This window comes from Martes martes, assembly GCF_963455335.1.
Source record: "Martes martes genome assembly, chromosome: 7".
In the NCBI taxonomy this organism is placed as follows: Eukaryota; Metazoa; Chordata; class Mammalia; order Carnivora; family Mustelidae; genus Martes; species Martes martes.
Genome location: NC_137894.1, coordinates 63,248,240 through 63,275,980, shown reverse-complemented (window position 1 = coordinate 63,275,980; position 27,741 = coordinate 63,248,240). Strand labels below are relative to the sequence as shown.

Here is a 27,741-nt window from a genome sequence, read left to right as displayed (position 1 = left end):
GGGCTCAAACTCACAACCCCAAGATCAGGACTTGCATGCTCTTCTTACTGAGCCAGCCAGGTGCCCCTAGCCTATTTCTTAGTAGAATTGTAGTTTGTTTGTTTGTTTGTTTGCCACTTCAACAGTTCTTTGTGTATTTTGGATAACAATCCAACATCAGATGTGTCTTTCACAAATATTTTCTCTCAATCTGTTGCTAGCCTTCTAATTCTCTTGAGATTTTGTTTTGTGGAGCAGAAGTTTTTAATTTTAATGAGATCAATCTGATCAATTTTTTTCATGGATTAATGTCTTTGGCATTGTATCTAAGAAGGTATCACTATATGCAGGGTCATCTGCGTTTTCTCTTATATTATCTCTTAGGAGTTTTATAGTTTTTCATTGTATATTTAGGGCCTCCCAGGTGTCTTCTTACTCTGGCCTGACTGCCTCTGCTCCAGCTTGTCCCTGTGGAGGGACAGTGCTCCTCTTCCATCCTTGCCTCCACCCTTTACTTCCATGTATGTTTTTCTTTTGACCAGTTCCATCATCTGCCTGCTGTAGACCCTCTTCTTAACAGCAGCAAGGGTAGTAAACAAGTAAATAAAGGCTAAGAACTCATGCTCTAATTCAAGCTAATGTAGCTTGCCACTTGGGGTCATCTTCCTATTAATATTTCTAGCATTCGATTGTAGTGCCATAAATCCAGACTTCTTAATCGAGATCCTCCCCTAATGGTAGTAGAAACTACAAGCAAACAGGTAGAATAAGTTGGGCAATGTTAAATCTTTTTCTTTCTTTCCTTTTCCTTCCTTCCTTCTCTTTCTTTCTTTCTTTCTTTCTTTCTTTCTTTCTTTCTTTCTTTCTTTCTTTTTTAAAGATTCTATTTATTTGACAGACAGAGATCACAAGTAAGTAGAGAGGCAGGCAGAGAGAGAGAGGGGTAAACAGGCTCCCCGCCGAGCAGAGAGTCCAATGCGGGGCTCAGTCCCAGGACCCTGGAATCATGACCTGAGCCAAAGACAGAGGCTTTAACCCGCTGAGCCACCCAGGTACCTCAAATTAAATCTTTCTAAGAGGTCTTAATATGTGAATTTCAGATCTTTTGGACTCCAGGGCAAGCCTACATCCCTCTCAAAAGCTGTTAAGTGAAACGTGTTGGGTTAATGTCACAGAAACTCACAGGGTTATTACTTGGGCAGTCACTAACTTGAGGGTATTTACATCCATTTACTCCATAGTTAGCATTCAGTCTTTAGGTCTCTTGTTTATCCTTGACTTGTACACACACAGCTCTCTCCAATAGGACATCTCACAGAGAGACAGACCACAGAGCTGCCAAGGAGGGCTTATTTTTGCCCCTCCTCTGAGGCGTGTTTCCAATTCTTGGCATTTGGAAAGGATCTGAATAAGCATTCCCCTTTGTGAGAGGAGATGACTCATGATGGTACCGTGGCTTTCTTAGCTCTTTCCACATTTGGAGGTTTTGATTTGTTCCTGCGAAAGCAGCTTTCCTCACCCCCTCTTATTTCCCTAGGTTGAAACAGCAGCCACAAGGGTCCACACTACCATCCCTGCCCCATGGCTGAAGGAGCACGTGTGTTTTCTTCTGAAGCTTATGCTGCAGCAGTGTGGGACCCAGTATGAACTGGGGAAGTTGTTACAGCTCTTTGTTGGAATAGAAAATCTCTTCTCTGATGGTAAGACAGTCCTTATAGTTAAATTGTTGTTAAGAAATTAGCTTCCTTAATCTTGAGAGTACTTGAGAAGGGCGTTCAGAAAGTGAAAATGCATATGATATATAACATTACATTTACAGTCCATAATGAGGTCTGAAGAAGAGGTTGCAGGAAACTGCAGTCGTGGTTAAAGCATTTGAAACACAGCACAACTGGAGACAACATAAATAATACAGTTGTCTTCTTCTGAGGACTTGTCAGCTGCATTTCCCCCTGGCTAGTCACCACCCTGTCACTGTCATTCCTTAACATGGCATCGTTGCTCGGGGTCACATACTCTGCTTCAGGAATGACTAATCCATTTTGAAATTTTCAAAGACCAGTGATGCTTATTTTTTGCAGATTCCTCCAGACAACGGCAGTCTCTTAAGGTTTTTGCCGATCAAGTGAAACCAATTACTGCCTTACCTTCTTTTCTACTTGATAATTTTAAGTTTCTGTTGCATGATTATGTTTTTGTTTCCTACTAGATTCTGACGTTTTTCATGACTGGGGTTATTTTATCACATTTAAACTCACAGGTAGTCACCTGCAGAGCTCATATCTGCACAGAAGAGTGACAATGCCAGGCTCGGTGCCTGTGGTGTGGGCTGTCAGGGCTGAGGACTGGACACAAATAGGGGTGTTTCCAAAATGCAGTGTCAATAGGAGGGGACTTGTCCATGACTCTGTAGACCAAATAGTAGGTCCTTTTAACATACAGATGTTTTCACTGATCTGTAGTAATTTTAATTTTTTTCAGAAATGAACATCCTATTTTCTTGCCAGAGTTACTGTATCCTTGAAAAAGTACAAGGATTATCTATGTTGTTAATTGTTATACTGCTTTTATTCATATAATTGTTTTTATAGCACATTTGTGTTCTGTGTGTGTATAACATGTGCCTAGAGAAAAGAAATTGTTTCTCTAAAAACCTAGGTTTTATATGCTGTCAACAAAGAAACCCAGCATCTCACTACTGGTGGATATTGTGCAGGGTGTCTCCCTGTCCCCAGAACTACCTAAATCAGACCACAGCCCAGCAGGTGCCATTGGGAATAGGCTCCTACAGAAGTTTTCATGCCTGTACTTGGTTTCGGCTCAGGTCATGATCTCAGGATCATGGCATCGAGCCCCAAATCAGACTCTGTGCTCAGCATGGACTCTGCTTAAGACTCTTTCTGCCCCTCCACCTTGCTCCATGCTCTCGCTCTTCAATTAATAGATAAATCTTTAGGGGCGCCTGGGTGGCTCAGTCATTAACCATCTGCCTTCGGCTCAGGTCATGATCCCAGGGTCCTGGGATCGAGCCCTGAATCAGGCTCCCTACTCCTCGGAGAGTGCTTCTCCCTCTGCCTGCCACTCCTCCTGCTTGTGTTCCCTCTGTCACTGTGTTTCTCTCTGTCAAATAAAAAATAAAATCTAAAAAAAAAAAAATCTTTAAAAAAAAAGGAACAACAACAACTCAGCTGGGTCTCCCTGGTTTAAATAGTTGTCCAAAGGAGCAAGTGATGCTCCATTCAGAATATGAGGAGACTTGGCTATTGGCCAGCTGCAGTTTCAGCTGTCCTACCTGTTCTGTCTTTTTTTTTTTTTTTAAGATTTTATTTATTTATTTGACAGAGCGAAGAGAGCATAAGCTGGGAGAGGGGCACAGAGAGAGGGGAAAGCAGGCTCCCCACTGAGCAGGGAGCCCGATGTTGGCCTCCATCCCAGAACCCTGGGATCATGACCTGAGCTGAAAGCAGATGCTTAACCATCTGAGCCACCTAGGTGCCCCAGTTCTGTGTCTTAATTCACATGATATCTGCACTGAATGAGCAAGTAAACAATCATAAAAATAAATGTGTTCAACGTTGGAGAAAAATTCAGAAAGTGGTGGGGTTGGCCTGAATGAATGGCCAGATCTTCGCTACCACATAACAGGACTACCGACCCCCCACCCTGAATATAAAGCCAGCTGTGTAGATGGGGTCCCTACGTGAATCTTGAAAGTTCTTACTATATAGGAGATGGCTTGTGGCTTCATCTGCTAGCCAGTCAGAGTATAGAAACCGTTTTTTTGTGTTTTCTTTTACTCACATTATTGTGTTAAACATACATACTTTCACTCTGATAGCAGCCTTTTACTGATAAAATGTTTTATACCCTCTTCTCTTTGGCACAGGTCCAGATGTGAAGAAGCTCTGTGTCCTTAGCCAAATTTTAAAGGACACATCCATAGCCATTAATCATGTAATTATTAACAGCTACAGCCTTGAGAATTTCCAGCACGAATGTAAATCTATTTTGGAAAAACTGGAGACAGAGGGACGGTTTGCTTTGGCCAGAAGAGTAGCAGAATTAGCAGAACTACCTGTGGACAACTTGGTTATTGAAGAGGTATCATTAGTCTTTTAAGTTATTTGAAATCTTAGCTTTTTGATCTAGCGTTAAACAGAATCAGATGAGATAAGTGATTTATAGGAGAGGCTTGTTTACTTTGTATACACACATGACTTTCAGAAATGGATGAGCCCTGGGATGCCCATTAGTGTAGAATGTGTGCTTGAAACCAAGGTTAGCTTATAGGGTGTGCTACAACTCTTATGCTTTGAATAGAATTAAATATGAGATGGCTTCATCTTGAACCCCCTTCAATTAGATAAATGTAGAATTGCTTTTCATAGTTTAACTTTCCAGATAAAATATCCAGGATCATCTGTAGCTGAGTCTCATGTTCTTGGACTTGATTTGGCTTTGACTAGTACGGCCTACCGAGGGAGCATTAGCATTTCTGATACTTCTTTATCCAGGAGGGGCTAAAAAGTGTTTTGTTAAATTTCACAGATAACACAGGAAATGCAGACCTTACAACACACTGACCAGTGGGCCCTGAAACAAACAAGAATTGACTTCTGGACAAAGTGTCATGAGAATTTTAAGAAAAATGCCATTTCAAGCAGAGCAGCCGCTTTCTTTTTCTCAGCTCAGGGCCAGGAGGCCCCTGAGGCCCCAGGGGTGGAGGGACCACCCGGGCTGGAGGAGCGCCGTCTGCTGCTCACACTGGCGGCTCACTGGCTTGCTCGGGAGGCCCCAGGGCCTGTGGACGAGCTGGAGGAGCTGGAGAAGCAGATCTGGCGCTGCCGCATTGCCCAGCACGCCCTCAGAGAGAAACAGGAGGACGCAGAGCCCAGGTTTCCTCAGCACATCTCAACTAGTGCGGAGCCGTCCTTTGATAGTGTAGCCCACAAGTTTTCACTCTCCATGTTGGCTGCTCTGAACACAGCAAAATACTTAGAACTTAATGGCCTTCCATCCAAAGAGACTTGTGAGAGCAGACTGGATTGGAAGGAGCAGGAGTCCCTTAACTCTCTGATTGGGCGCCTATTGGATGATGGCTGTGTCCATGAAGCAAGTAGAGTGTGTCAGTATTTTCATTTCTACAACCAAGATGTCACCTTGGTGTTGCACTGCAGAGCACTGGCCGCAGGGGAAGCTAGTGTGGATGGCCTGCACCCAGAGATCCGTGCTCTCCTACAAAGCGCCCAGCGGCTTGAGGAAGAAGAACCTGGCACTCCACTAAGAAAAGTCCAAAGCAGTAAGTGAAGGAGAGCAAACAGCCCTGAGTCCCGAACTGAGCTGTGGGCATTCTTTCCTGGAAGGAAACGGTTCCTTTTGGCATACTGGTTGAACAAGTCAAGGGTAATCCATAAACTAGGTAGTTAACTTGTCAGTGAAATAGAAACTTAAGTCTTTTAACTAGCTGTATATCCAAGTTGGAGGGAATCTACTTGACTTGTAGCTAGTTCATTGAAGTTTACTCTATACCATTAGTCATGTTTCTAATATGGCATATAGAAATATACTGATTTTTGTGTTACTCTTGTATCCTATGACCTTGCTAAACTTGCTTATCCTAGGGGTTTTCTTATAGATTCCTTAGTATTTTCTACAGACAATACTATCTGTGAATAGAGATGGTTTTATATCTTCCTTTCCAGTCCGAATGCCTATTATTTCTTTGTCTCACTTTATTGCCCTGGCTAGGACTTCTGGTATGACATTGGATAGGAATGGTAAGAGCAGATATACTTGCCTTGTTACAGATTTTAGGTAGAGAGCATTCAGTCTTTTCTTCTTTTAATTCAAGTATGATTAGCAAACAGTATAGTTTCAGGTGTACAGTGTGATTCAATATTTTTAAACATTACTCATTGCTTATCAGGATAAGTGGAATCTTAATGGCCTTCACCAGTTTCATCCATCCCTGCACCCACCTCTCCTCTGGTAACCACCAGTTTGTTCTGTATAGTTAAGAGTATTTTTTGTCTCTTTTTTTCTTTGTTCATTTGTTTCTTGAATCCCATGTATTAGTGAAATTATATGGTATTTCTTTTTCTGACTGACTTCTTAGCATTATACCCTCTAAATCCATCCGTATTGTTGCAAATGGCAAGATTTCATTCTTTCCTATGGCTGAGTAGTATTTCATTGTGTGTGTGTGTGTGTGTGTGTGTGTGTGTGTATACACACACATACATACACCACATCTTCTTTATCCATTCATCTATGAATAGACGCTTGGGTTGGTTTCATATCCTGATTATTATAAATAATGCTGCAACAAACATAGGGGTGCATATATCTTTTTGAATTAGTGTTTTTGTGTTCTTTGGGTAAATATCCAGTAGTGGAATTACTGGATCATAGGGTAGATCTATTTTTAATTTTTAGAGAAACCTCCATACTGTCTTCCACAGTGGCTGCACTGGCTGGGATTCCCACCAAGAGTGCACAAGGATTCCTTTTCCTCACCAACACTTGTTATTTCTTGTGTTTTTTTTTTTATTTTAGCAATTCTGACAGGTATAAAGTGATATCTCATTGTGGTTTTGATTTGCATTTCCCCAATGATGAGGTATGTTGAGCATCTTTTCATGTGTCTTTTGGCCAACTTCATGTCTTTGGAAAAACGTCTATTCATGTCTTATATTTTTTTAGTTGGATTATTTGTGGAGTTTTTGGTGTTGAGTTATAGAAGTTCTGTATGTATTAACCCCTTATCAGCTATGTATTTGCAAATATCTTGTCCCATTCAGTAGTCTGTATTTTGTTTTGTTGATGGTTTCATTTGCTGCGTAAAAGCTTTTTATTTTAGTGTAGTCTTGATAGTTTAATTTTGCTTTTTCTCCCTTGCCTGAGAAGGCATGTAGAAAAATGTTTCACAGCTGTCAGAGAGATTGCTGCCTATGTTTTCTTCTAAGAATTTAATGGTTTCAGGTCTCACATTTAGATCTCTAATCCATTATGAATTGTGTGTGTGTGTGTGTGGTGTAAGAAAGGATCCAGTTTCATTCTTATGCATGTAGCTGTCCAGTTTTCCTAGAACCATTTGTTAAAGAGACTGTCTTTGAAAGCATTCAGTCTTTCATAGTTAAGTATGATATTAGCTATAGGTTTTTTTTTTTTTTTTAAGATTTTATTTATTTATTTGACAGATAGAGATCACAAGTAGGTGGAGACGCAGGCAGAGAGAGAGAGAGAGAGGTGGGGAAGCAGGCTCCCTGCCAAGCAGAAAGCCCGACACGGGGCTTGATCCCAGAACCCTGGGATCATGACCTGAGCCAAAGGCAGAGGCCCCAACCCACTGAGCCACCCAGGCGCCCCAGCTATAGGTTTTTTTGAAGATAATCTTTGTCATGTTGAGGAAGTTCCCTTCTATTACTAGTTTGTGAGAGTCTTTTTATCATGAATCAATATTGAATTTTGTCATTTTTTTCTGCATCTATTGATATGGTTATATGGGTTTTTTTCTTTAGACTATTGATTACACTAGGTAGATTACATTAATCTTAAAATATTAAACGAGCTTTGCCTTCCCAAGATAAATCCCACTTAGTCATAGTGCATTACAACTTTTAGATACATTATTATAATCAGTTTTCTACTTTGAAAATGTTTACATTTATATTCATGAGGAATATTGACCTGTACTTTTTTGTGGGGTACACTTTGCCTGATTTATGTATCTGGGTAATGCTGGTTTCATGAGTTGGAAAGCACGCCTTCCTCTTCTGTTTTGTTTTGTTTTTTCTCCCTTTGGAAGACATTGTAATGGAATTGGTGTTAGTTCCTCTTTAGGTGGTCAGTAGAATTTAGTAGTAAAACGATCTGAACCTGGAGATTTATGCTTTGGAAGACTTTTTTTTTTTTTAATTTATTTTTTATAAATAACTTTTTTTAAAAGATTTTATCTATTTATTTGACAGACAGAGATCACAAGTAGGCAGAGAGGCAGACAGAGAGAGAGGAAGGGAAGCAGGCTCCCTGCCGAGCAGAGAGAGAGCCTAATGCAGGGCTCAATCCCAGGACCCTTGGATCATGACCTGAGCCGAAGGCAGAGGCTTTAACCCACTGAGCCACCCATGTGCCCCACTTTGGAAGACTTTAAACTACAAATTTAATTTCTTTCTTAGTTATACAACTAATTAGGTTATCTTTTTCACCTTTGAAGAGTTTGTGGGGTTTTTTTTAAATTTTTTTATTTTTTTATAAACATATAATGTATTTTTATCCCCAGGGGTACAGGTCTTCACAGCACTCACCATAGCACATACCCTCCCCAATGTCCATAACCTCACCCCCCTCTCCTGACCCCCCTCCCCCCATCAACCCTCAGTTTGTTCTGTGAGATTCAGAGTCACTTATGGTTTGTCTCCCTCCCGAGTCCATCTTGTTTCATTTATTCTTCTCCTACTCCCCAAACCCCCATGTTGCATCTCCACGTCCTCATATCAGGGAGATCATATGATAGTTTTCTTTCTCTGACTGACTTATTTCACTAAGCATGATACCCTCTAGTTCCATCCACGTTGTTGCAAATGGCAAGATTTCATTTCTTTTGATGGCTGCATAATATTCCATTGTGTATATATACCACATCTTCTTTATCCATTCATCTGTTGATGGACATCTAGGTTATTTCCATAGTTTGGCTATTGTAGACATTGCTGCTATAAACATTTGGGTGCACGTGCCCCTTTGGATCACTACATTTGTATCCTTAGGGTAAATACCCAGTAGTGCAATTGCTGGGTCATAGGGTAGTTCTATTATCAACTTTTTGAGGAACCTCCATGCTGTTTTCCAGATTGGTTGCACCAGCTTGCATTCCCACTAACGGTGTAGGAGGGTTCCCCTTTCTCCGCATCCTCGCCAACATCTGTCATTTCCTGACTTGTTAATTTTAGCCATTCTGACTGGTGTGAGGTGATCTCTCATTGTGGTTTTGATTTGTATTTCTCTGATGCCGAGTGATGTGGAGCACTTTTTCATGTTTCTGTTGGCCATCTGGATGTCTTCTTTGCAGAACTCTGTTCATGTCTTCTGCCCATTTCTTGATTGGATTATTTGTTCTCTGGGTGTTGAGTTTGCTAAGTTCTTTATAGATTTTGGACACTAGCCCTTTATCTGATATGTCGTTTGCAAATATCTTCTCCCATTCTGTCAGTTGTCTTTTGGTTTTGTTAACTGTTTCCTTTGCTGTGCAAAAGCTTTTGATCTTGATGAAATCCCAATAGTTCATTTTTGCCCTTGCTTCCCTTGCCTTTGGTGATGTTCCTAGGAAGAAGTTGCTGTGGCTGAGGTCGAAGAGGTTGCTGCCTGTGTTCTCCTCAAGGATTTTGATGGATTCCTTTCTCACATTGAGGTCCTTCATCCATTTTGAGTCTATTTTCATGTGTTGTGTAAGGAAATGGTCCAATTTCATTTTTCTTCATGTGGCCATCCAATCTTCCCAACACCATTTATTGAAGAGGCTGTCTTTTTTCCATTGGACATTCTTTCCTGCTTTGTTGAAGATTAGTTAACCATAGAGTTGAGGGTCTATTTCTGGGCTCTCTATTCTGTTCCATTGATCTATGTGTCTATTTTTGTGCCAGTACCATGCTGTCTTGATGATGACAGCTTTGTAATAGAGCTTGAAGTCTGGAATTGTGATGCCACCAACTTTGGCTTTCTTTTTCAATATTCCTTTGGCTATTCGAGGTCTTTTCTGGTTCCATATAAATTTTAGGATTATTTGTTCCATTTCTTTGAAAAAAAATGGGTGGGATTTTGATAGGGATTGCATTAAATGTGTAGATTGCTTTAGGTAGCATAGACATTTTCACAATATTTATTCTTCCAATCCAGGAGCATGGAACATTTTTCCATTTCTTTGTGTCTTCCTCAGTTTCTTTCATGAGTACTTTATAGTTTTCTGTGTATAGATTCTTAGCCTCTTTGGTTAGATTTATTCCTAGGTATCTTACAGTTTTGGGTGCAATTGTAAACGGGATTGAGTCCTTGATTTCTCTTTCTTCTGTCTTGTTGTTGGTGTAGAGAAATGCAACTGATTTCTGTGCATTGATTTTATATCCTGACACTTTACTAAATTCCTGTACAAGTTCTAGCAGTTTTGGAGTGGAGTCTTTTGGGTTTTCCACATACAGTATCATATCATCTGCAAAGAGTGATAGTTTGACTTCTTCTTTGCCGATTTGGATGCCTTTAATTTCTTTTTGTTGTCTGATTGCTGAGGCTAGGACTTCTAGTACTATGTTGAATAGCAGTGGTGATAATGGACATCCCTGCCGTGTTCCTGACCTTAGCGGAAAAGCTTTCAGTTTTTCTCCATTGGGAATGATATTTGCGGTGGGTTTTTCATAGATCGCTTTGATAATATTGAGGTACGTGCCTTCTGTCCCTACACTTTGAAGAGTTTTGATCAGGAAGGGATGCTGTACTTTGTCAAATGCTTTTTCAGCATCTATTGAGAGTATCATATGTTTCTTGTTCTTTCTTTTATTAATGTGTTGTATCACATTGATTGATTTGCAGATGTTGAACCAACCTTGCAGCCCTGGAATAAATCCCACTTGGTCGTGGTGAATAATCCTTTTAATGTATTGTTGAATCCTATTGGCTAGTATTTTGGTGAGAATTTTCGCCTCTGTGTTCATTAAGGATATTGGTCTGTAATTCTCTTTTTTGATGGGATCCTTGTCTGGTTTTGGGATCAAGGTGATGCTGGCCTTATAAAATGAGTTTGGAAGTTTTCCTTCCATTTCTACTTTTTGGAACAGTTTCAGGAGAATAGGAATTAGTTCTTCTTTAAATGTTTGGTAGAATTCCCCTGGGAAACCATCTCGCCCTGGGCTCTCGTTTGTTGGGAGATTTTTGATCACTGTTTCAATCTCCTTACTGGTTATGGGTCTGTTCAGGCTTTCTATTTCTTCCTGGTTCAATTGTGGTAGTTTATATGTCTCTAGGAATGCATCCATTTCTTCCAGATTGTCAAATTTATTGGCGTAGAGTTGCTCATAGTATGTTCTTATAATTGTTTGTATTTCTTTGGTGTTAGTTGTGATCTCTCCTCTTTCATTCATGATTTTATTTATTTGGTTCCTTTCTCTTTTCTTTTTGATAAGTCTGGCCAGGGGTTTGTCAATCTTATTAATTCTTTCAAAGAACCAGCTCCTAGTTTCGTTGATTTGTTCTATTGTTTTTTTGGTTTCTATTTCATTGATTTCTGCTCTGATCTTTATGATTTCTCTTCTCCTGCTGGGTTTAGGCTTTCTCTCTTGTTCTTTCTCCAGCTCCTTTAGGTGTAGGGTTAGGTTGTATATTTGAGACCTTTCTTGTTTCTTGAGAAGGGCTTGTACCGCTATATATTTTCCTCTCAGTACTGCCTTTGCTGTGTCCCACAGATTTTGAACGATTGTGTTTTCATTATCATTTGTTTCCATGAATTTTTTCAATTCTTCTTTAATTTCCTGGATGACCCATTCATTCTTTAGAAGGATGCTGTTTAGTCTCCATGTATTTGTGTTCTTTTCAAATTTCCTCTTGTGATTGAGTTCTAGCTTCAGAGCATTGTGGTCTGAAAATATGCAGGGAATGATCCCAGTCTTTTGATACCAGTTGAGACCTGATTTATGACCCAGGATGTGATCTATTCTGGAGAATGTTCCATGTGCACTAGAGAAGAATGTGTATTCTGTTGCTTTGGGATGAAATGTTCTGAATATAACTGTGATGTCCATCTGGTCCAGTGTGTCATTTAAGGCCTTTATTTCCTTGTTGATCTTTTGCTTGGATGGTCTGTCCATTTCAGTGAGGGGAGTGTTAAAGTCCCCTCCTATTATTGTATTATTGTTGATGTGTTTCTTTGATTTTGTTATTAATTGGTTTATATAGTTAGCTGCTCCCACATTAGGGGCATAGATACTTAAAATTGTTAGATCTTCTTGTCAGACAGACCCTTTGAGTATGATATAGTGTCCTTCCTCATCTCTTATTATAGTCTTTGGCTTAAAATCTAATTGATCTGATATAAGGATTGCCACCCCAGCTTTCTTGGGATGTCCATTAGCATGGTAAATTGTTTTCCACCCCCTCACTTTAAATCTGGAGGTGTCTTCGGGTCTAAAATGAGTTTCTTGTAGGCAAATTATTGATGAGTTTTGTTTTTTCATCCATTCTGATACCCTGTGTCTTTTGATTGGGGCATTTAGCCCATTAACATTCAGGGTAACTATTGAGAGATATGAATTTAGTGCCATTGTATTGCCTGTAAGGTGACTGTTACTGTATATTGTCTCTGTTCCTTTCTGATCTACTACTTTTAGGCTCTCTCTTTGCTTAGAGGACCCCTTTCAGTATTTCCTGTAGAGCTGGTTTGGTGTTTGCAAATTCTTTCAGTTTTTGTTTGTCCTGGAAGCTCTTTATCTCTCCTTCTATTTTCAATGATAGCCTAGCTGGATATAGTATTCTTGGCTGCATGTTTTTCTTGTTCAGTGCTCTGAATATATCATGCCAGTTCTTTCTGACCTGCCAGGTCTCTGTGGATAGGTCTGCTGCCAATCTAATATTTTTACCATTGTATGTTACAGACTTCTTTTCCCGGGCTGCTTTCAGGATTTTCTCTTTGTCGCTAAGACTTGTAAATTTTACTATTAGGTGACGGGGTGTGGACCTATTCTTGTTGATTTTGAGGGGGTTCTCTGCACCTCCTGGATTTTGATGCTTGTTCCCTTTGCCATATTAGGGAAATTCTCTCCAATAATTCTCTCCAATATACCTTCTCCTCCCCTCTCTCTTTCTTCTTCTTCTGGAATCCCAATTATTCTAATGTTGTTTCGTCTTATGGTGTCACTTATCTCTCGAATTCTCCCCTCGTGGTCCAGTAGCTGTTTGTCTCTTTTTTGCTCAGCTTCTTTATTCTCTGTCATTTGGTCTTCTATATCACTAATTCTTTCTTCTGCCTCATTTATCCTAGCAGTAAGAGCCTCCATTTTTTATTGCACCTCATTAATAGCTTTTTGTATTTCAACTTAGATTTTAGTTCTTTTATTTCTCCAGAAAGGACTTTTATCTCTCCAGAGAGGGTTTCTCTAATATCTTCCATGCCTTTTTCGAGCCCGGCTAGAACCTTGAGAATCGTCATTTGAACTCTAGATCTGACATATTACGAATGTCTGTATTGATTAGGTCCCTAGCCTTTGGTACTGCCTCTTGTTCTTTTTTTTTGTGGTGAGTTTTTCTGCCTTGTCATTTTGTCCAGATAAGAGTATATGAAGGAGCAAAGAAAATACTGAAAGGGTGGCAAAGACCCCAGGAAAATGCGCTTTAACCAAATCAGAAGAGACCCCAAATCGTGGGGGGGAGATAAAAAGAAGTTCAGACAAAAAAAAAAAAAAAAAAAAAGTAAAAAAGAAAACAAATAAAAAATATAAAAAAGAAAAAATATATATATATATTAGATAAACTAGTTAAAAAACGTTAAAAAAGAGGGGCGCCTGGGTGGCTCAGTGGGTTAAAGCCTCTGCCTTCAGCTCAGGTCATGATCCCAGGGTCCTGGGATCAATCCCCGCATCAGACTCTCTGCTCAGCAGGGAGCCTGCTTCCTCCTCTCTCTCTGCCTGCTTCTCTGCCTACTTGTGATCTCTGTCTGTCAAATAAATAAATAAAATCTTTAAAAATAATAATAAAAAAATTTTTTAAAAACGTTAAAAAAGAAAAGGGTAAAAGTTAAAAAAAAATTAGCAGAAGGAAAAAAAATATAATTAAAAAAAATTTTAATTAACCGCAAGACTAAAGAATCATGGGGAGAAAGCCATGAGTTCTGTGCTTTGCTTTCTCTTCCTCTGGAATTCTGCTGCTGTCCTTGGTAGGTGAACTTGGTCTTGGCTGGATTTCTTGTTGATCTTCTGGGGGAGGGGCCTGTTGTAGTGATTCTCAAGTGTCTTTGCCCCAGGTGGAATTGCACCACCCTTACCAGGGGCCGGGCTAAGTAATCTGCTCAGGTTCGCTTTCGGGAGCTTTTGTCCCCTGAACGCTTTCCGTAGAGTTCTGGAGGACTGGAATGAAAATGGCGGCCTCCCAATCCCTGGCCCGGAGGAGCCAAGAGCTCGGGGCCCCACTCCTCAGTGCACCCTCAGAGAAAAGAGCCCAATCACTCCCGTCTCCCTGGCCTCTGGCCGTGCTCCGAGATCACCCAGCCTGTGACCCATTCAAGGTAACCCCGAGCTGAGAGCTCACTCCTCGGCTCTGTCTCTGTAGCCGGCTTCCCCTGTCTAATACCTGTGAGCTCTGCGACACTCAGACACCCCCGATCCTTCTGTGACCCTGCGGGACCTAGGGCCACGCTGGCCCCGCGTGTGCTTCACCCCGATTTAGCCTCTGGAGCGTTGTCCCTCCGTGGAGCAGACTTTTAAAAGTCCTGATGTTGTGCTCCGTTGCTCTGCCACTTGTCGGGAGCCAGCCCCTCCACCCGCGGTCTGTCTTCCCGTCGCTTTGGATTCACTTCTCTGCCGGTCCTACCTTTCAGAAAGTGGTCGATTTTCTGTTTCTAGAATTGCTGTTCTTCTTCTCTTTGATCTCCTGTTGGATTTGTAGGTGTTTGCACTGGTTTGATAAGCTTTCTAACTGATCTCTTCCTACCTGATGTAGTCTTAGCCAGCTACTTCTCCACTATCTTGACTCCTCCTGAGTTTGTGGTTTTTGAAGAAACATTTTTTCCTGCCTTTGGGTTATTTGAACATTTTTTAGTCTTCCATTTTAATTTATTCTAATTTTGACTATGTGGCTTTGCATAGGTTTTTCATTGGTTGGTTTGTGGATTACATTAAACATTTTTTACAGTGTACTTAAAATAGGTATTTTACTACCTCAGCTGGAATGTGGAAACCTTACCACCTTAAAGTCACTTCTTTGCCCTTATGTCCTACTTTTCTTTTCTCTTCTTTTCTTTTTTTCTTTTTCTTTTTTTTTTTGAGAGCACGTGCACCTGTGCACAAGCTGTGGAGGGGTGAGGGGGGCGGAGGGAGGGGCAGAGAATCTCAAGCAGACTCTGAGCCAAGCTAGGAGAATCTGAGAGGGGCCTCAGTCTCACAACCCTGAGATCATGACCTGAGCTGAAACTTAAGAGTCCCCATCGCTTAGCCAACTGAGCCACCCAGGTGCCCCTACTTGTCTTATTATATTACATCTACATGACATTGAAAACCCCATAAAACAGTGCTAGAATTTTTACTTTCAACCAAAAAACATATTTTTAAAAACTCAAGAGGAGAATAATTGTATTTACTCAGATATTGACAATTTTTTTGTTCTTCCTTCATTCCTGTTGTTCCAAGTTTCCTTCTAGTTTCTCTTCCCTCTGTCTGAAGGACTTCCTTTAGCGATTCTCCTTTAGTGATTCTAGTTGTCTGCTAGTAACACATTCTCTTAGTTTTTCTTCATTGTTTATCTTATCTGAGAATGTCTATTTCACCTTCATTCCTGGAGGATGATTTTTGCTGGATATAGAAAATTCGTAATTTTTTTTTCAGTGCTTAAAAATGTTGTACAACTTTTGATCTCCATGGCATCTGACGAATAATCTGCAGTCATTTGAATCATTCCCCTATGGATAATGCATTTTTCTCTGGTTGCTTTCAAGATTTTTTTTTCTATGTTTAATCTTCAGCAGTTTGATTTTACATGAGGGGCATGTATTTCTTTGAGTTTATCCTGTTTGGGGTTCACTGAACATTCTTGAATGTTTGCATTTATATGTTTCGTCAGATTTAACTAGTTTTCAGACATTATGTTTTCAAATACTTTTTCAGCACCATACTCGTAGTCTTTCCCTTCTGGGACACCAGTGACACAAATCACAGAACTCTTGTTTCTGCTGTCTTACAAGTCCTTTAGACTTTACTCTTTATTTTTTTCCGATTTTTTTTTTTCTCTTTCTTGTTCAGATTGGAAATTTTTTTTCCCAGATTGGATAATTTCTGTTTGTCCATTTTCAGTTTCAGTGACTCTTTCCTCTGGTATTTACATGCTGCTGTTGAGTTTATTTCTGTGATTTTAAAATTTCAGTTATTTTTCACTTCCAAAATTTCCATTTTCTTCTTTATACCTTCAGTTTCTTTGAGACTTTTTGTTTTTCAGTCTGTCTCAAGAACATTTATAATTGTTGTAACAGTTTGTATAATAGCTGCTTTAAACTATCAGGTAACTTCAACATTTATGTCATCTTATTTATTTATTTTTTAAGATTTTATTTATTTATTTGATAGGGAGAGACACAGTAAGAAGGAAACACAGGCAGGGGGAGTGGGTGAGTGAGAAGCAGGGGGCCCGAATCATGACCCGATCTGAAGGCAAACGCCCAATGACTGAGCCACCCAGGCGCCCCCATTTATGTCATTTTAGTACTAGATGTCATCTGTTGTCTTTTCTCCTATGAATTGAGATTTTCCTGCAAAATTTTTGTATGTTGAGTAATTTTGAGTTGCATCCTGGACATTTTGGAAAGTATGTTATGAGATTCTGGGTCTTGTATAAATCTTATGAGGAATGGTGATTTTTTAAATTTTTAATCTTTCAAAAAATTTTCAGCAGATAGTTGACCTAGTTAGGTTTGGGCTACAAGTTCCAACCTACTTTCTTTTGCCTGTGGTTCTATTATCAGTTGGGCTTCCAGCCTCTTTGTGGTGCTGTTCAGATCCGTGGTGTATATATGCCGCATCCTGGGGTCAGTCCTCAGCCTGGGTGGTGGTCTGTGAATTCGGCTGTCAGGGTCTTGCTACGCTGACAAGGAGCAGATCTCTAGATGCAAAGCCCAGGAGTGAGCCCTAGAATTGATAAAGAGCTTTATTGTGTGGCTTTCTGAATCTCTCTCCCAGGTATTTCCTTGCTCCCTCAGGCTTCCCTTTGTCGTCTTATGGCCCAAAGCTGGAGTTCTAGCTCCCTCGTTCTGTTAGCACACCCCTGACCACACCTGTATCCTGGGCCAGCAGACAGGAGGATAATGCGAAAGGAAACAACGGGTTCACTGTATCGTCTGGGGCCCAGAGCAGCCGAATCTAATAATAAGGTTCAGCTCTGAGTTTGGGATCTTAGCAGCTGCTGCTGCAGACCCTCCCACCACAGCCCCGGGGCTGCTGGGGAGCGGAGAGGAGAAAGTGTGTAGCAGCTCCCTCTCCTGCTCCCTGACTGCAATTGTGGAGTGCGTGCTCTCTCTCTGCCAGAGTTAGCGCTTAGTTTTGGGTTTCAGGCAGCACTGCATTCAGGCTAGAGGTTACTAGAGGGGAAAAGATGATCATTTGTGTCATTTCATGCAGCCTGCTGTGTGCCGGGATTTACACCAAGTTCGGTGGGTGAGACCGGGTGCGGTGAACTGCCTCTACCTGCCCTTAATCTGGAACCCCAGTGAAGGATTTTAAGCAGGGAATTACCCAGTCTGAGTTATTACTTACTTACTTTTTGGTTTTTAGAGCATATTTTAAAATGTGTAATATCTTAAATGCAAAAGTATTCCATGCTTAGTGTAACAGATTACAGTAAGGAAGTGCATAAAGTACAAAGTGAAAATCAGTCACCCAATAGCCATCCCCCACCCCCACCAAGTTCCCCAGAATAACGTCTTTTACTCACTTGGGATGTGTTGTTTTCTCTGTGTGGGTTTACACATGTTATGTACACACATACACCGCATTTATTTTTAACAAAACTTAAGTTTAACTTAAGAAACTTAAGTTCTACATTTTTTCCTGTCAATACACATGTATTGACCTTGTTCTTTTTAATGGCTGCAGAGTATTCTGTATGGATATACTGTTTAATGCTGTATATTGATATACACTTAAATTATAATTTTACTTAAACTTTTATTATTTAACAGTACTTTATTGGTACATACTTAAAATTTTCAATTCTGTTTTTTTTTTTAAGATTTTATTTATTTATTTGACAGAGAGAGATCACAAGTAGGCAGAGAGGCAGACAGAGAGAGGAGAAAGCAGGTTCCCGGCAGAGCAGAGAGCCTGATGTGGGGCTCGATCCCAGGACCCTGGGATCATGACCTGAGCCGAAGGCAGAGGCTTTAACCCACTGAGCCACCCAGGCACCCCTCAATTCTGTTTTTGTTACGAGGAACAGTGTGACTTATATACTCTTTAATACTTTTTTCCTAATAGAAACACTTTCTCAAATTAAGACCATTTTCTTCTGTTTTCAGCTAAGAGCTCTTTTTGTTTCTTTTCAAAAATCTGGAATGGATTTTAATTTTTTTATCATGCCTTTCAGGCTTCTATCCAAGTGAGCCTTGGTTTTTGTGATGGGCATTTTGGAAAGAGACTCCTGGATCTGTGGGAGATTGATGTGGGGAGGCGCAGCTGGCAGCGGGACCCGGTAGCAGCCTCTCACACTCAGGGTCATAAAGACTGTAAGGGAGCCTGTGATCGGGGACGTGTTTTGGAGACACAGTCAGCTAGACCTGGTGACTTATGTGATGTTAGAGGAAAGGGGGAGGGTGTGTGGAAGAGAGTTTAGCAGACATCTTTGGTGATGATCTAGTGTTTTCATTAGGTGGCTTGGAGTCTAGTAGCCTGTGAGGCCTTCAGAGGATCCCAGGCTGGGATTTCCTCGAAGACAGCGATGAAATAAGCTTAAGTGGGGTATGGGCCCAGTCAGAAGTGGTCCCAGACCCAGGGAGAGTCATGGGGATGCAATGGAGGAAGCTGTGAGCGGAGAGGTAGTGTCATGGGAGTTTTGGGGAGGCCTCCACTTGGCAGCTTAAAGCCCCTCCTCAGACCTGTATCTGCTTCCAGCTTCGAGTTTGGATAGTCAGTCGTTTGTGATGCTGCCCCCCAGTGATGAAGTGGTGACTAATCTGGAAATTCTGACAAGCAGATGCCTCCATGGGAAGAACTACTGCCGGCAGGTCCTGTGTCTGTATGAACTTGCCAAGGTATGTGCTCCGGGGGTGGGGTGGGGGGAGCGGAGCAGGAAGTTGGAAGTAGATTTTGGATGCTGCCAACTTGGCCTTTCACATGATAATGATGATGTGGGAGCAGATGACTCATCCGGACGTTGGCCCCTGTAAACGCATCCCGGGGAATACGGGGCAGATGCCAGGCCAAGTGCCGGGCCTTTTGAGTCCTGGCCATGGCCCATTCAGCCAGAGTGAGGGCAAGGCATTCCACACCTCTGGGTTCCTGGTTCTCCATCTGTATGTGACCTAACCCTGAAGGTCCCTTCTGGCCGTGATATCTTGGTTAGTTTCAGGATTGTTGGGGGATTTCCATGGGGGAGAACCCAAAATAAGTTGGTAAAATACAACAAAATGGAATGTGAGGGCTATAAAGACAGGAACCCAGCAGCCGAGAATTGTCTGTGACTTTGTGCTGGTTGAGGGGCAAAAATAATACACTCTAAGAAGCAGAAGAGCACAAGGGACACAAGGCCAAGCACTAAAGCCCTTCTTTGGAAGGGCGTCTCTGGAGACGGAGGGTTTTGCTACTGCTGTGGGAAGAGTACAAGGTGGCCTCTTGCCTTTTTATCCAACTTTCTTGCATGTCATAACATTTAGAAAGCTCAGTGTTCAACAAGATGTCAGTTACCTGATGGCTTCTGAAGACAAGCCTTTCTTTCTCTTGCTTGGCTTCAGCTCATTGGTGAAGTGAAAGAAAAGGCTAGAAAACGGTGTTGGCTGCTTCTGAGGTTTCTGCTTGGGGTGCAGGATCTCTAAGTTCAGCAAACCATAGAGTTATCCCATGTGGGGTTTCAGAAAGGGCTGCCTTTTGCTAGCTTTTTCCTGGCTCCTAACAGGAGCTTTGACCGACTTTGCTTTCCTCTCAGGAGTTGGGCTGTTCCTACACAGACGTGGCCACTCAGGATGGTGAGGCCATGCTCCGGGCAATCTTGGCCTCTCGGCAGCCGGACCGATGCAGGCGCGCCCAGGCTTTCATCAGCACCCAGGGCCTTGAGCCAGATACTGTGGCTGAACTTGTGGCTGAAGAGGTGACCCGGGAGCTACTGACCCCGTCGGAGGGAACAGGTACCCCACCCGACAGGCCTCCCCAGCCCCTGAGAGCACATTCTCAAGTCCCAGCAGTAAGGATGTGGGTGCTCCGCCTCTGTGCCTCCCACACACTGTCCTCTGATGTTGCCAGGTTGCACTTGTCGGGAGAACACGTGGCATTTATGTTGTTGCTTTTTGTGGATTGTTTTAGGATTAACGCTTAGAGCAGCCATGCCCTTCTCTGAGCTGGTAAACTACTGCTGACCTGTGAGGGGACACCAGGCCGAGAAATGTGAGCTCAGCAGAGCAGGGAGCTGCCCTGGGGGCTTCTTCGGCATCCCCTTCCAGTGCCCAGGCCTGGGCAGAGTGGGCCTCTTAGCCGGGGACTCTGACCTTGCTCTCAGCTTGCAAGGATAAAGCCGCACGTTTTTGCCCATCTTTCTCTACATACAGGACAGAAGCAGATGTTCACTCCAGCAGAGGAAAGCCAGACGTTTCTTCAGCTGACCACTCTGTGTCAAGATCGCACGTTGGTAGGCATGAAGTTGTTGGACAAGATTTCCTCCGTTCCCCACGGGGAACTGTCTTGCAGTAAGTTCTTGGCTGTTTTCTTCTGTGTTGGGGGCCCAGGGAGGTCTCCAAGAAGTCTCCTGGCGTTAGCTTTCCAGAACACTGTTTGGATCCTTGTTCCTGCTCTGGATCCCCACCCCTCCAGCATGGTGTGTAAGTTCTTTTCTTTTCTTTTTTTTTTTTTTTTAAAGATTTTATTTATTCATTTGACAGACAGAGATCACAATTAGGCAGAGAGAGAGGGAGAAGCAGGCTCCCCGCTGAGCAGAGAGCCCGATGCGGGGCTCGATCCCAGGACCCTGAGATCATGACCTGAGCTGAAGGCAGAGGCTTTAACCCACTGAGCCACCCAGGCGCCCCCTGGTGTGTAAGTTCTTAGTGGAGAGCCAGCAGTTCACTGAAGAAAATGTAGAAAAACATTCATGGAAAAGCAGCCCCAACTGTGAAAATGCACAAGAAGGCAACCTGGTAACATTTGGCAGTTAGCTTCCTCTTCCTCTTCCATCACCCCACACAGCAGAGATCACCATCCCCATTTTTGAAGGAAACTGAAGCTTAGAGAGATTGAGGAACTTGTAGCTGTTATGGCAGAGGGACCCAGACTGTGACCTCGAAGCCTGCTGGCTTTCCACAAGTCTCTAGCTCATTCTAGGCAGTCAGTAGTATGTGTCCCTCTGATCTTCTGTGCGAGTCTATAGGCTTCTGTTTTTCAAAAATGGCATGTGTAGACTGTTTATAATTACCTTATGAACATGCTGTCACTAACATCTTTCCATGATAGTATTCTTCTATATCCTTCTTACTGGTTACATGGTATTTCTCATAGAATTAAAAATTTTTATACCCTAATTGCAGACCTTTAGTTGGCTTCCAGTTTTCTGCTGTTTCAGACACTGGGACAGACATCCTTATGGGCAAGTTTATATGCCCATCCATGATTATTTCCCTAAGATAAATTCCTGATTCCAGGGTATACCCATTTTTAAAGTTTTATATGTCTATTGTCAAATTTTACTCCAAAGCTGGTGAGGTCAAGGATCTCAGAGGACCGGTGGGGGGCCTGCTCCCGACGGGCTGCCTGTATAGGCCCCTTCCCCCTCCTGCCCAGGTTCGTAGCCTTGTCTTACCACAGCCTCATGTCCCCAGCTGCGGAGCTGCTGATCCTGGCCCATCACTGCTTCACGCTCACGTGCCACATGGAGGGCATCATCCGGGTCCTGCAAGCTGCCCGGCTGCTCACAGACAAACACTTGGCCCCCAGTGAGGAGTATGGGCTGATGGTATGAAGCCCCTGACCCCCTGCCCTCCTTTCTGAGGAAAGTTTTGAGAGAATGGATAGGCTGGCAGCCAGTCCAGAGCTGGTGAGGTCTTAGGGCAGGTGCCCATCTGGATACGACTCCCTCACTGGGGGCTAGCTGGGCGGCTCAGCCCTCTGCTCCAGGTTAGGACTGCTGTCACAGTCAGAGACTGTTCCAGAGGAGCAGCTCTCAGAAGGATCCCTGCCATGCTCCAGGACTGGCCCAACCCCTTGCCAGGGTAGTTAGTTTTTCTAGAGGGCTAAGTCAGCTGTATTTTCCCCCAAAACAAGATTTGTGTCCTGTCTGAAGTGAGCTGACGACTCACGCCCCTGGTGGCACATCAGCGCTTACAGTCACGTGTACACAAAGCAAAGGCGGCGATGGCCCCTGGTGTCCCAGTGACTGGCCTTCCTGAATCCTCCAGAGGAGGCCCCCTGTTGGGTCCACAGGAAGGGAGGGAGGGAGTGAAGAACAGTGGCCTGGCATGAGCCCTTCTGCTCCCCTGGAGCTTGGCATCTGGAAGCAGCCGCACTGGAGGGGAGTGGTGGGCTGGCTGAGAGAGCTCCAGCTGCTGCTGACACAAGCGGCCCTTGCCCTTCCCAGGTGCGCCTCCTCACTGGCATCGGAAGGTACAAGGAGATGACCTACATATTTGACCTGCTGCATAAAAAGCACTACTTCGAAGTGCTGATGAGGAAGAAGTTGGATCCGGTAGGTGTACGGTACTTTGAGCTCTGGGATGGCATATACTATTGACATTTAAGAGTCTCAGACTTGTCAGGAATAATCCTAACCAGGGTGGAGCGCTCGATCTGGAGGGAGGGAATGAACTCCCTAGGACACGCACTGCAACCTGTAGCTTCAGGTTAGCTTCAGGCCAGGTAGCGATTATGCCGACAGACATTAAGTAACAGACAAAATGAGTTTGCGCACTGCCACCTCAGCCTCGGTCACCTGTCTGAACGTGGGGCAAGAACCACTTCAGTGAGCTTAGTGGAAGTGGATTAAGCAGCTCAGAAGTGGAGAGTTTTGGGGGGGACCACGAGAAAGCCTTAGAAAGTAAATGCCGAGGCCTGGCCCTGGAAGGCTGCAGAGCGATTTGTGGTGATGATCCCAGAGGAAGCTTGGGTGGACATGCCAGGCCTTCAGGCTGTCTGTAGCATGCTCTGTGACTTCTGTTTCCAAGTCATTCATTTGGCTGATTCATTGCTTTAGCCTATTGTACCTCTGAAGACTTAAAAACTGAGGCACATTTTTGGCTTCTGGGAACGTGGGCTCAAGCCCAGAGGGACTAAAGAGATGAAGTAGAAAAAGTCTCCCCAGTGCTGGGCTAGTTTCAGGACAACCCAGTCCCACTGTCAGGAGAGGAGCAAGTCCTGGACCTAGGCACAGGATACCCCAGAGGGTTTTCAGGATTGTTTTTGAGGTATTTTCATTTCTGCATGTAAATATTCTTTTAGTAACTTTTTTTCTGATTACAAAAGTAATGCATATTCAGTGTAAAGACACTTGGAAAACAGCACGCCACAGAAAAAAGCCCTCTGTTGTCTATCGACCATCTGGAGACAGCCACTGCTAACAATTTGGTTTAGGCCCTTTCTCTGCACAGGTACCACAAACATAGATACATACATATTTACATAGTTTCAGCAAAACTTTACTAGTGCTGGGGCGCCTGGGTGGCTCAGTGGGTTAAAGCCTCTGCCTTCGGCTCGGGTCATGATCCCAGGGTCCTGGGATCGAGCCCCGCGTTGGGCTTTCTGCTCGGCGGGGAGCCTGTTTCCTCCTCTCTGTCTCTGCCTGCCTCTCTGCCTACTTGTGATTTCTGTCAAATAAATAAAATCTTTAAAAAAAAAAAAAAACTTTACTAGTGCTGTGTAGATATAAAGAGCTGGCTTTTCTCACTTAATAAGCATGTCATGAATATCTTCCAAATCAACACGGGTTTTAATGGCTACATGGTATTCTCCTAGCCCTTGTTTTGGACGTCTGGATGATTTCTGATTGTCTGCTATTAAATATCTTTGTTACGTGCATCTCAGCACTTCTTTCTGCTTATTCCTTAAGGGGTCGATTCCTAGACGCGGCTTGCTGGAGTAATGCGCGTGTGCACATCTTTTAGGTCCTCCCTTCCAACTGTTTTACCATTCACATTCTCACCAGCAGAGAGGATGTGCCTGTTTTCTTATACTCGGGGCAGCATCAACTTCTGTGTTCAGTTCTGGTTATCTTCTTTTTGGGGAGAGTTTCTAAGGAACTTTCTGAACCAAGGGACTCAGCTGGTCACGCCTGCCTTGCAGTCACTGGTTGACCCTGGTACTGTTTTTTTCTGGGCAGAGTGGGACCCTGAAGACGGCCCTCCTGGACTACATCAAACGTTGCCGCCCTGGGGACAGTGAGAAGCACAACATGATCGCTCTGTGCTTCAGCATGTGTCGGGAAATCGGGGAGAACCACGAAGCGGCTGCCTGCATCCAATTGAAATTGATCGAGTCCCAGCCCTGGGGTGAGCACAAGTCATAGCAGTGCTCCTGGGCCAGTGCCACCCACCAGCCCAGGTTCTAAGGGCTGAGAAGGGGCAGGAGACCAGGAGACCACTCTCCACTGTGGCTGCTCATAGCCACTCGTGGAACAGGTGGGAGGCAGAATGGGATATGGAAGGCATCAGCCCCGTCTGCAGTCTGTGCAGCTGGGGTGTCATCAGTCAGGAAGCAGTGTGTCTGCTGAGGCCATGCAAGCCTGCCTTGATTATTTCTGAGAACTGGAGGAGGCCTACCAGAGTGTGCTCTTTGGCCCGGTAGCCTTTACCCGAGCAAGCCATACCTGCCTCCCTGTGCGAGCAGGGGCGGGGACGTTTCCCGTCCAGCCCACATCACTGACTGGGATGGGAGCAGCCTTGGGAGTCACACACCTGGTGGGTTTCCTTCTCTACTGCAGAGGACAGCCTCAAGGATGGGCAGCACCTGAAGCTGCTGCTGCTGAAAGCCCTGACCCTGATGCTGGATGCGGCGGAGAGTTACGCCAAGGTAACAGCGGAGTCCTATTCCAGTGCGGCCTTAGGATGCGATTTTGTCCCTGGGCTTTTCCAAGTAAAGGAGTCGACTGGGGGCAGGGGGTTAGTTCAGTTGCTGGAAGAGTCACAGGGATCTGAGATGGCAACCGTCTATCTATGCCTACTCTACCTTTGTTCCTCAGGACTCCTGTGTGCGACAGGCCCTGCACTGTCACCGGCTCACCAAGTTGATAACACTGCAGATTCACTTTCTGAACACGGGCCAGAATACGATGCTCATCAACCTGGGCCGCCACCGGCTGATGGACTGTCTCCTGGCTCTACCTCGATTCTACCAGGTAAGCAAGGAAGGGAAACCTAGCCAGCATCCTCTCCTGCTGTCCCTCTCCCGGGGCCCATAGGTTGAGTGACTTGCCTGAGGCGTCAAGGCTAGTGACAGAACCAGGGCAGTTCTAAGCTTTTAACTTGAACTGTCTGATAAATCAGATTCCATGGCAGTGTTAATTAGTATATTGTTTGGACAGAGGTTGGAGGATGGTGAGGCGGTGCGGTCTCTTTTCCTGCTCTACGAGGCCAGGGACAGGGAGACAGCCTTGCTGCTCACACAGTTGGGGTTGGAGCAGACCTGCTGGCAGGCCGAGCATCTCCCAGCCCGTGTTTCTAGGATGGTGCACCTGGGGTAGCAGGAGTCAGGGCTTCTGGGAGGCTGGCATTTAGCCCTTGAATAAAAAATGGTTACCAGGGAATCAGCCCTTCCCTGTTCCTTACACAGTTGCGTTAGGGGGGAAATACTGTTTCTCAACTGTTTTTATTAATGCATTGTGAAGATTAAAAACACTGCAAGATGGGGTTTAAGGGCAGAGAAATGTTGAACATCAAACTTTTTCCCAAGGCTAATATGTAGACCCTTTCTGCGTAATTGATGATGCCCACACTCATTGCGAATGCACAGTACTGTGTTCTAGAACAGCTTGCCTTCAGTTTTACATCAAATAGGGCCTTAACGGTATCTTCCCCTCTATCCTTTTAAGGCTTCTATTGTGGCCGAGGCCTATGACTTTGCTCCCGATTGGGCAGAAATCCTCTACCAACGAGTGATTCTTAAAGGAGACTTTAATTACCTGGAAGAATTTAAGCAGCAAAGGTTACTAAGATCTAGTATATTTGAAGAGATTTCCAAAAAGTAAGTATTAAAATGCCTCTGTTTTGAGTAAGGCATGGGTAAGAATTTTATGGCTAAATAGAACATGCCTATAGATATCTCTCTGCCTGAGATGGCAGATGTCGAGAATCCCCAGAAGCAAGAGATCATTTAACAAAGTTATGCAGACAGATGGATGAGAACGGTGTCCTCACAGTGCTCTGTATTAAAAATGGGAGGATAGCTACTCAGCCTGCCTGAGGTACCGACAACCCTAAACCTCAGGGGCCCCCTTGGGAGTACCGCACTTACTCCAAATAAGGCGAGCATGAAGATAACATTTTTAATGAAAATTATTTCAGTGTTTATCTAGTACCCCCTAATACTAGTCTTAAATAATTTCTCAAATTCCAGGATCCTCTCTAAGTAGCTGTGTCAGTGACAGGCCTCACTCCAAATGCAGGATTATAACCCGTACGTTCTTATGTTTGTCTAGATATAAACAACATCAACTGGTTGATACAGCTGTGAAGAACCTGAAGAAGTTACTCACATACTGTGAAGATGTCTACCTGTATTACAAGCTTGCATACGAACACAAATTTTTTGACATTGTAAATGTGCTGCTGAAGGACCCTCAGACTGGCTGCTGTCTGAAGGACATGCTAGCAGGTTAGGTGGATTCAGATGACAGGAGGGTGGTTATTGTCGAGATGTCCTAGGCGCCTATTTTCTGGTACCAAGATGAGGTACTGACAGATGTTTGTGATCAGAGTAGGATAATGCATTGGGGATATTTGTTTTCAATTGTAAAACCCCAGGACTGACCATAACCAGTCCTTTGTGAATACTGGGTAAAGAATGAGAGAATTTTCACAAGGAAATTATTTAAAAGTGATTGTTCATCTATACCAATTTATATAGATATTGGTATTAAGATCAAAAGCTCCATCTTCCTGAAGTCTGGCTTCTATTTAGAGATACAATATTAATTAAAGAATACCTGTGCCTGCAGATTCCAGTTTCAAAGGAATTTAATATTATTTACACAGTTAAGGAACAGATGATACATTTTCATTTGTTAGAAACTGATCTCTATAATAAAATAGATTTTAAATTCACTGTATGTCATTATTACTGCCAAGGAAATCTTAGCCCTTGTCTGCCTTAAAACAATCTTTATTTGCTATAATTATTGCTGTGTAGTCACTGCTTTCTGTTAACTCCTCAGATCACTCAAGTGGTCCTTTCTTATACTCAGCAGTCTAACAGAGCTTTGATTGAGGTTGCAAATTCCTATTTAAGAGAAATTTAAAACATCTTTTTGTTCTGCCCCTGTTTTTGATTCTCTGGTGGTTTCAAAAAAGACTCCAACCACAAATTTGGTTAAATTGTTTAACAGAAAATATATAATAAAGATCACCCAATCTGTGCTTACAGCCATAACCTGAGTAACAAGCTCAATTACTTCAAATAAATAAGCTCTTCTAGTTACTAATTTGCCCAAATAAATAAGAAGAGGAAGGCAGCCCGATACCTCTTTTGCTCTAGGGTGACACTATTCAGGGCCTGGCACATCATTTTTGTCTTAAAGCCGTAACTGCTCGTTAGGCATTTACTAAGCTTTGTAAGTATACGGAGCACTCTAGTCCCAAGAGCTGGGTTCTATACCCTCGAAAACTATCTCTTGGGAGTTAACACA

The 27,741-nt window shown here is 43.2% G+C and overlaps 1 protein-coding gene across 1 annotated transcript in view; it reads left to right on the top strand.

Moving 5' to 3' along the window:
• SPG11 (SPG11 vesicle trafficking associated, spatacsin) overlaps positions 1-27,160 on the top strand; it is an 87,932-nt gene extending 60,772 nt beyond the window's left edge. The window contains 13 exon segments of the mRNA XM_080808204.1: positions 1,517-1,679; positions 3,866-4,080; positions 4,528-5,278; positions 18,825-18,964; positions 19,855-20,053; positions 20,471-20,608; positions 21,734-21,867; positions 22,489-22,596; positions 24,223-24,391; positions 24,823-24,911; positions 25,081-25,236; positions 25,930-26,081; positions 26,536-27,160. Coding sequence (XP_080664330.1) covers positions 1,517-1,679; positions 3,866-4,080; positions 4,528-5,278; positions 18,825-18,964; positions 19,855-20,053; positions 20,471-20,608; positions 21,734-21,867; positions 22,489-22,596; positions 24,223-24,391; positions 24,823-24,911; positions 25,081-25,236; positions 25,930-26,081; positions 26,536-26,716 — 2,595 coding nt within the window. The 3' untranslated portion in view covers positions 26,717-27,160.
• Positions 27,161-27,741: the final 581 nt, after the last annotated feature.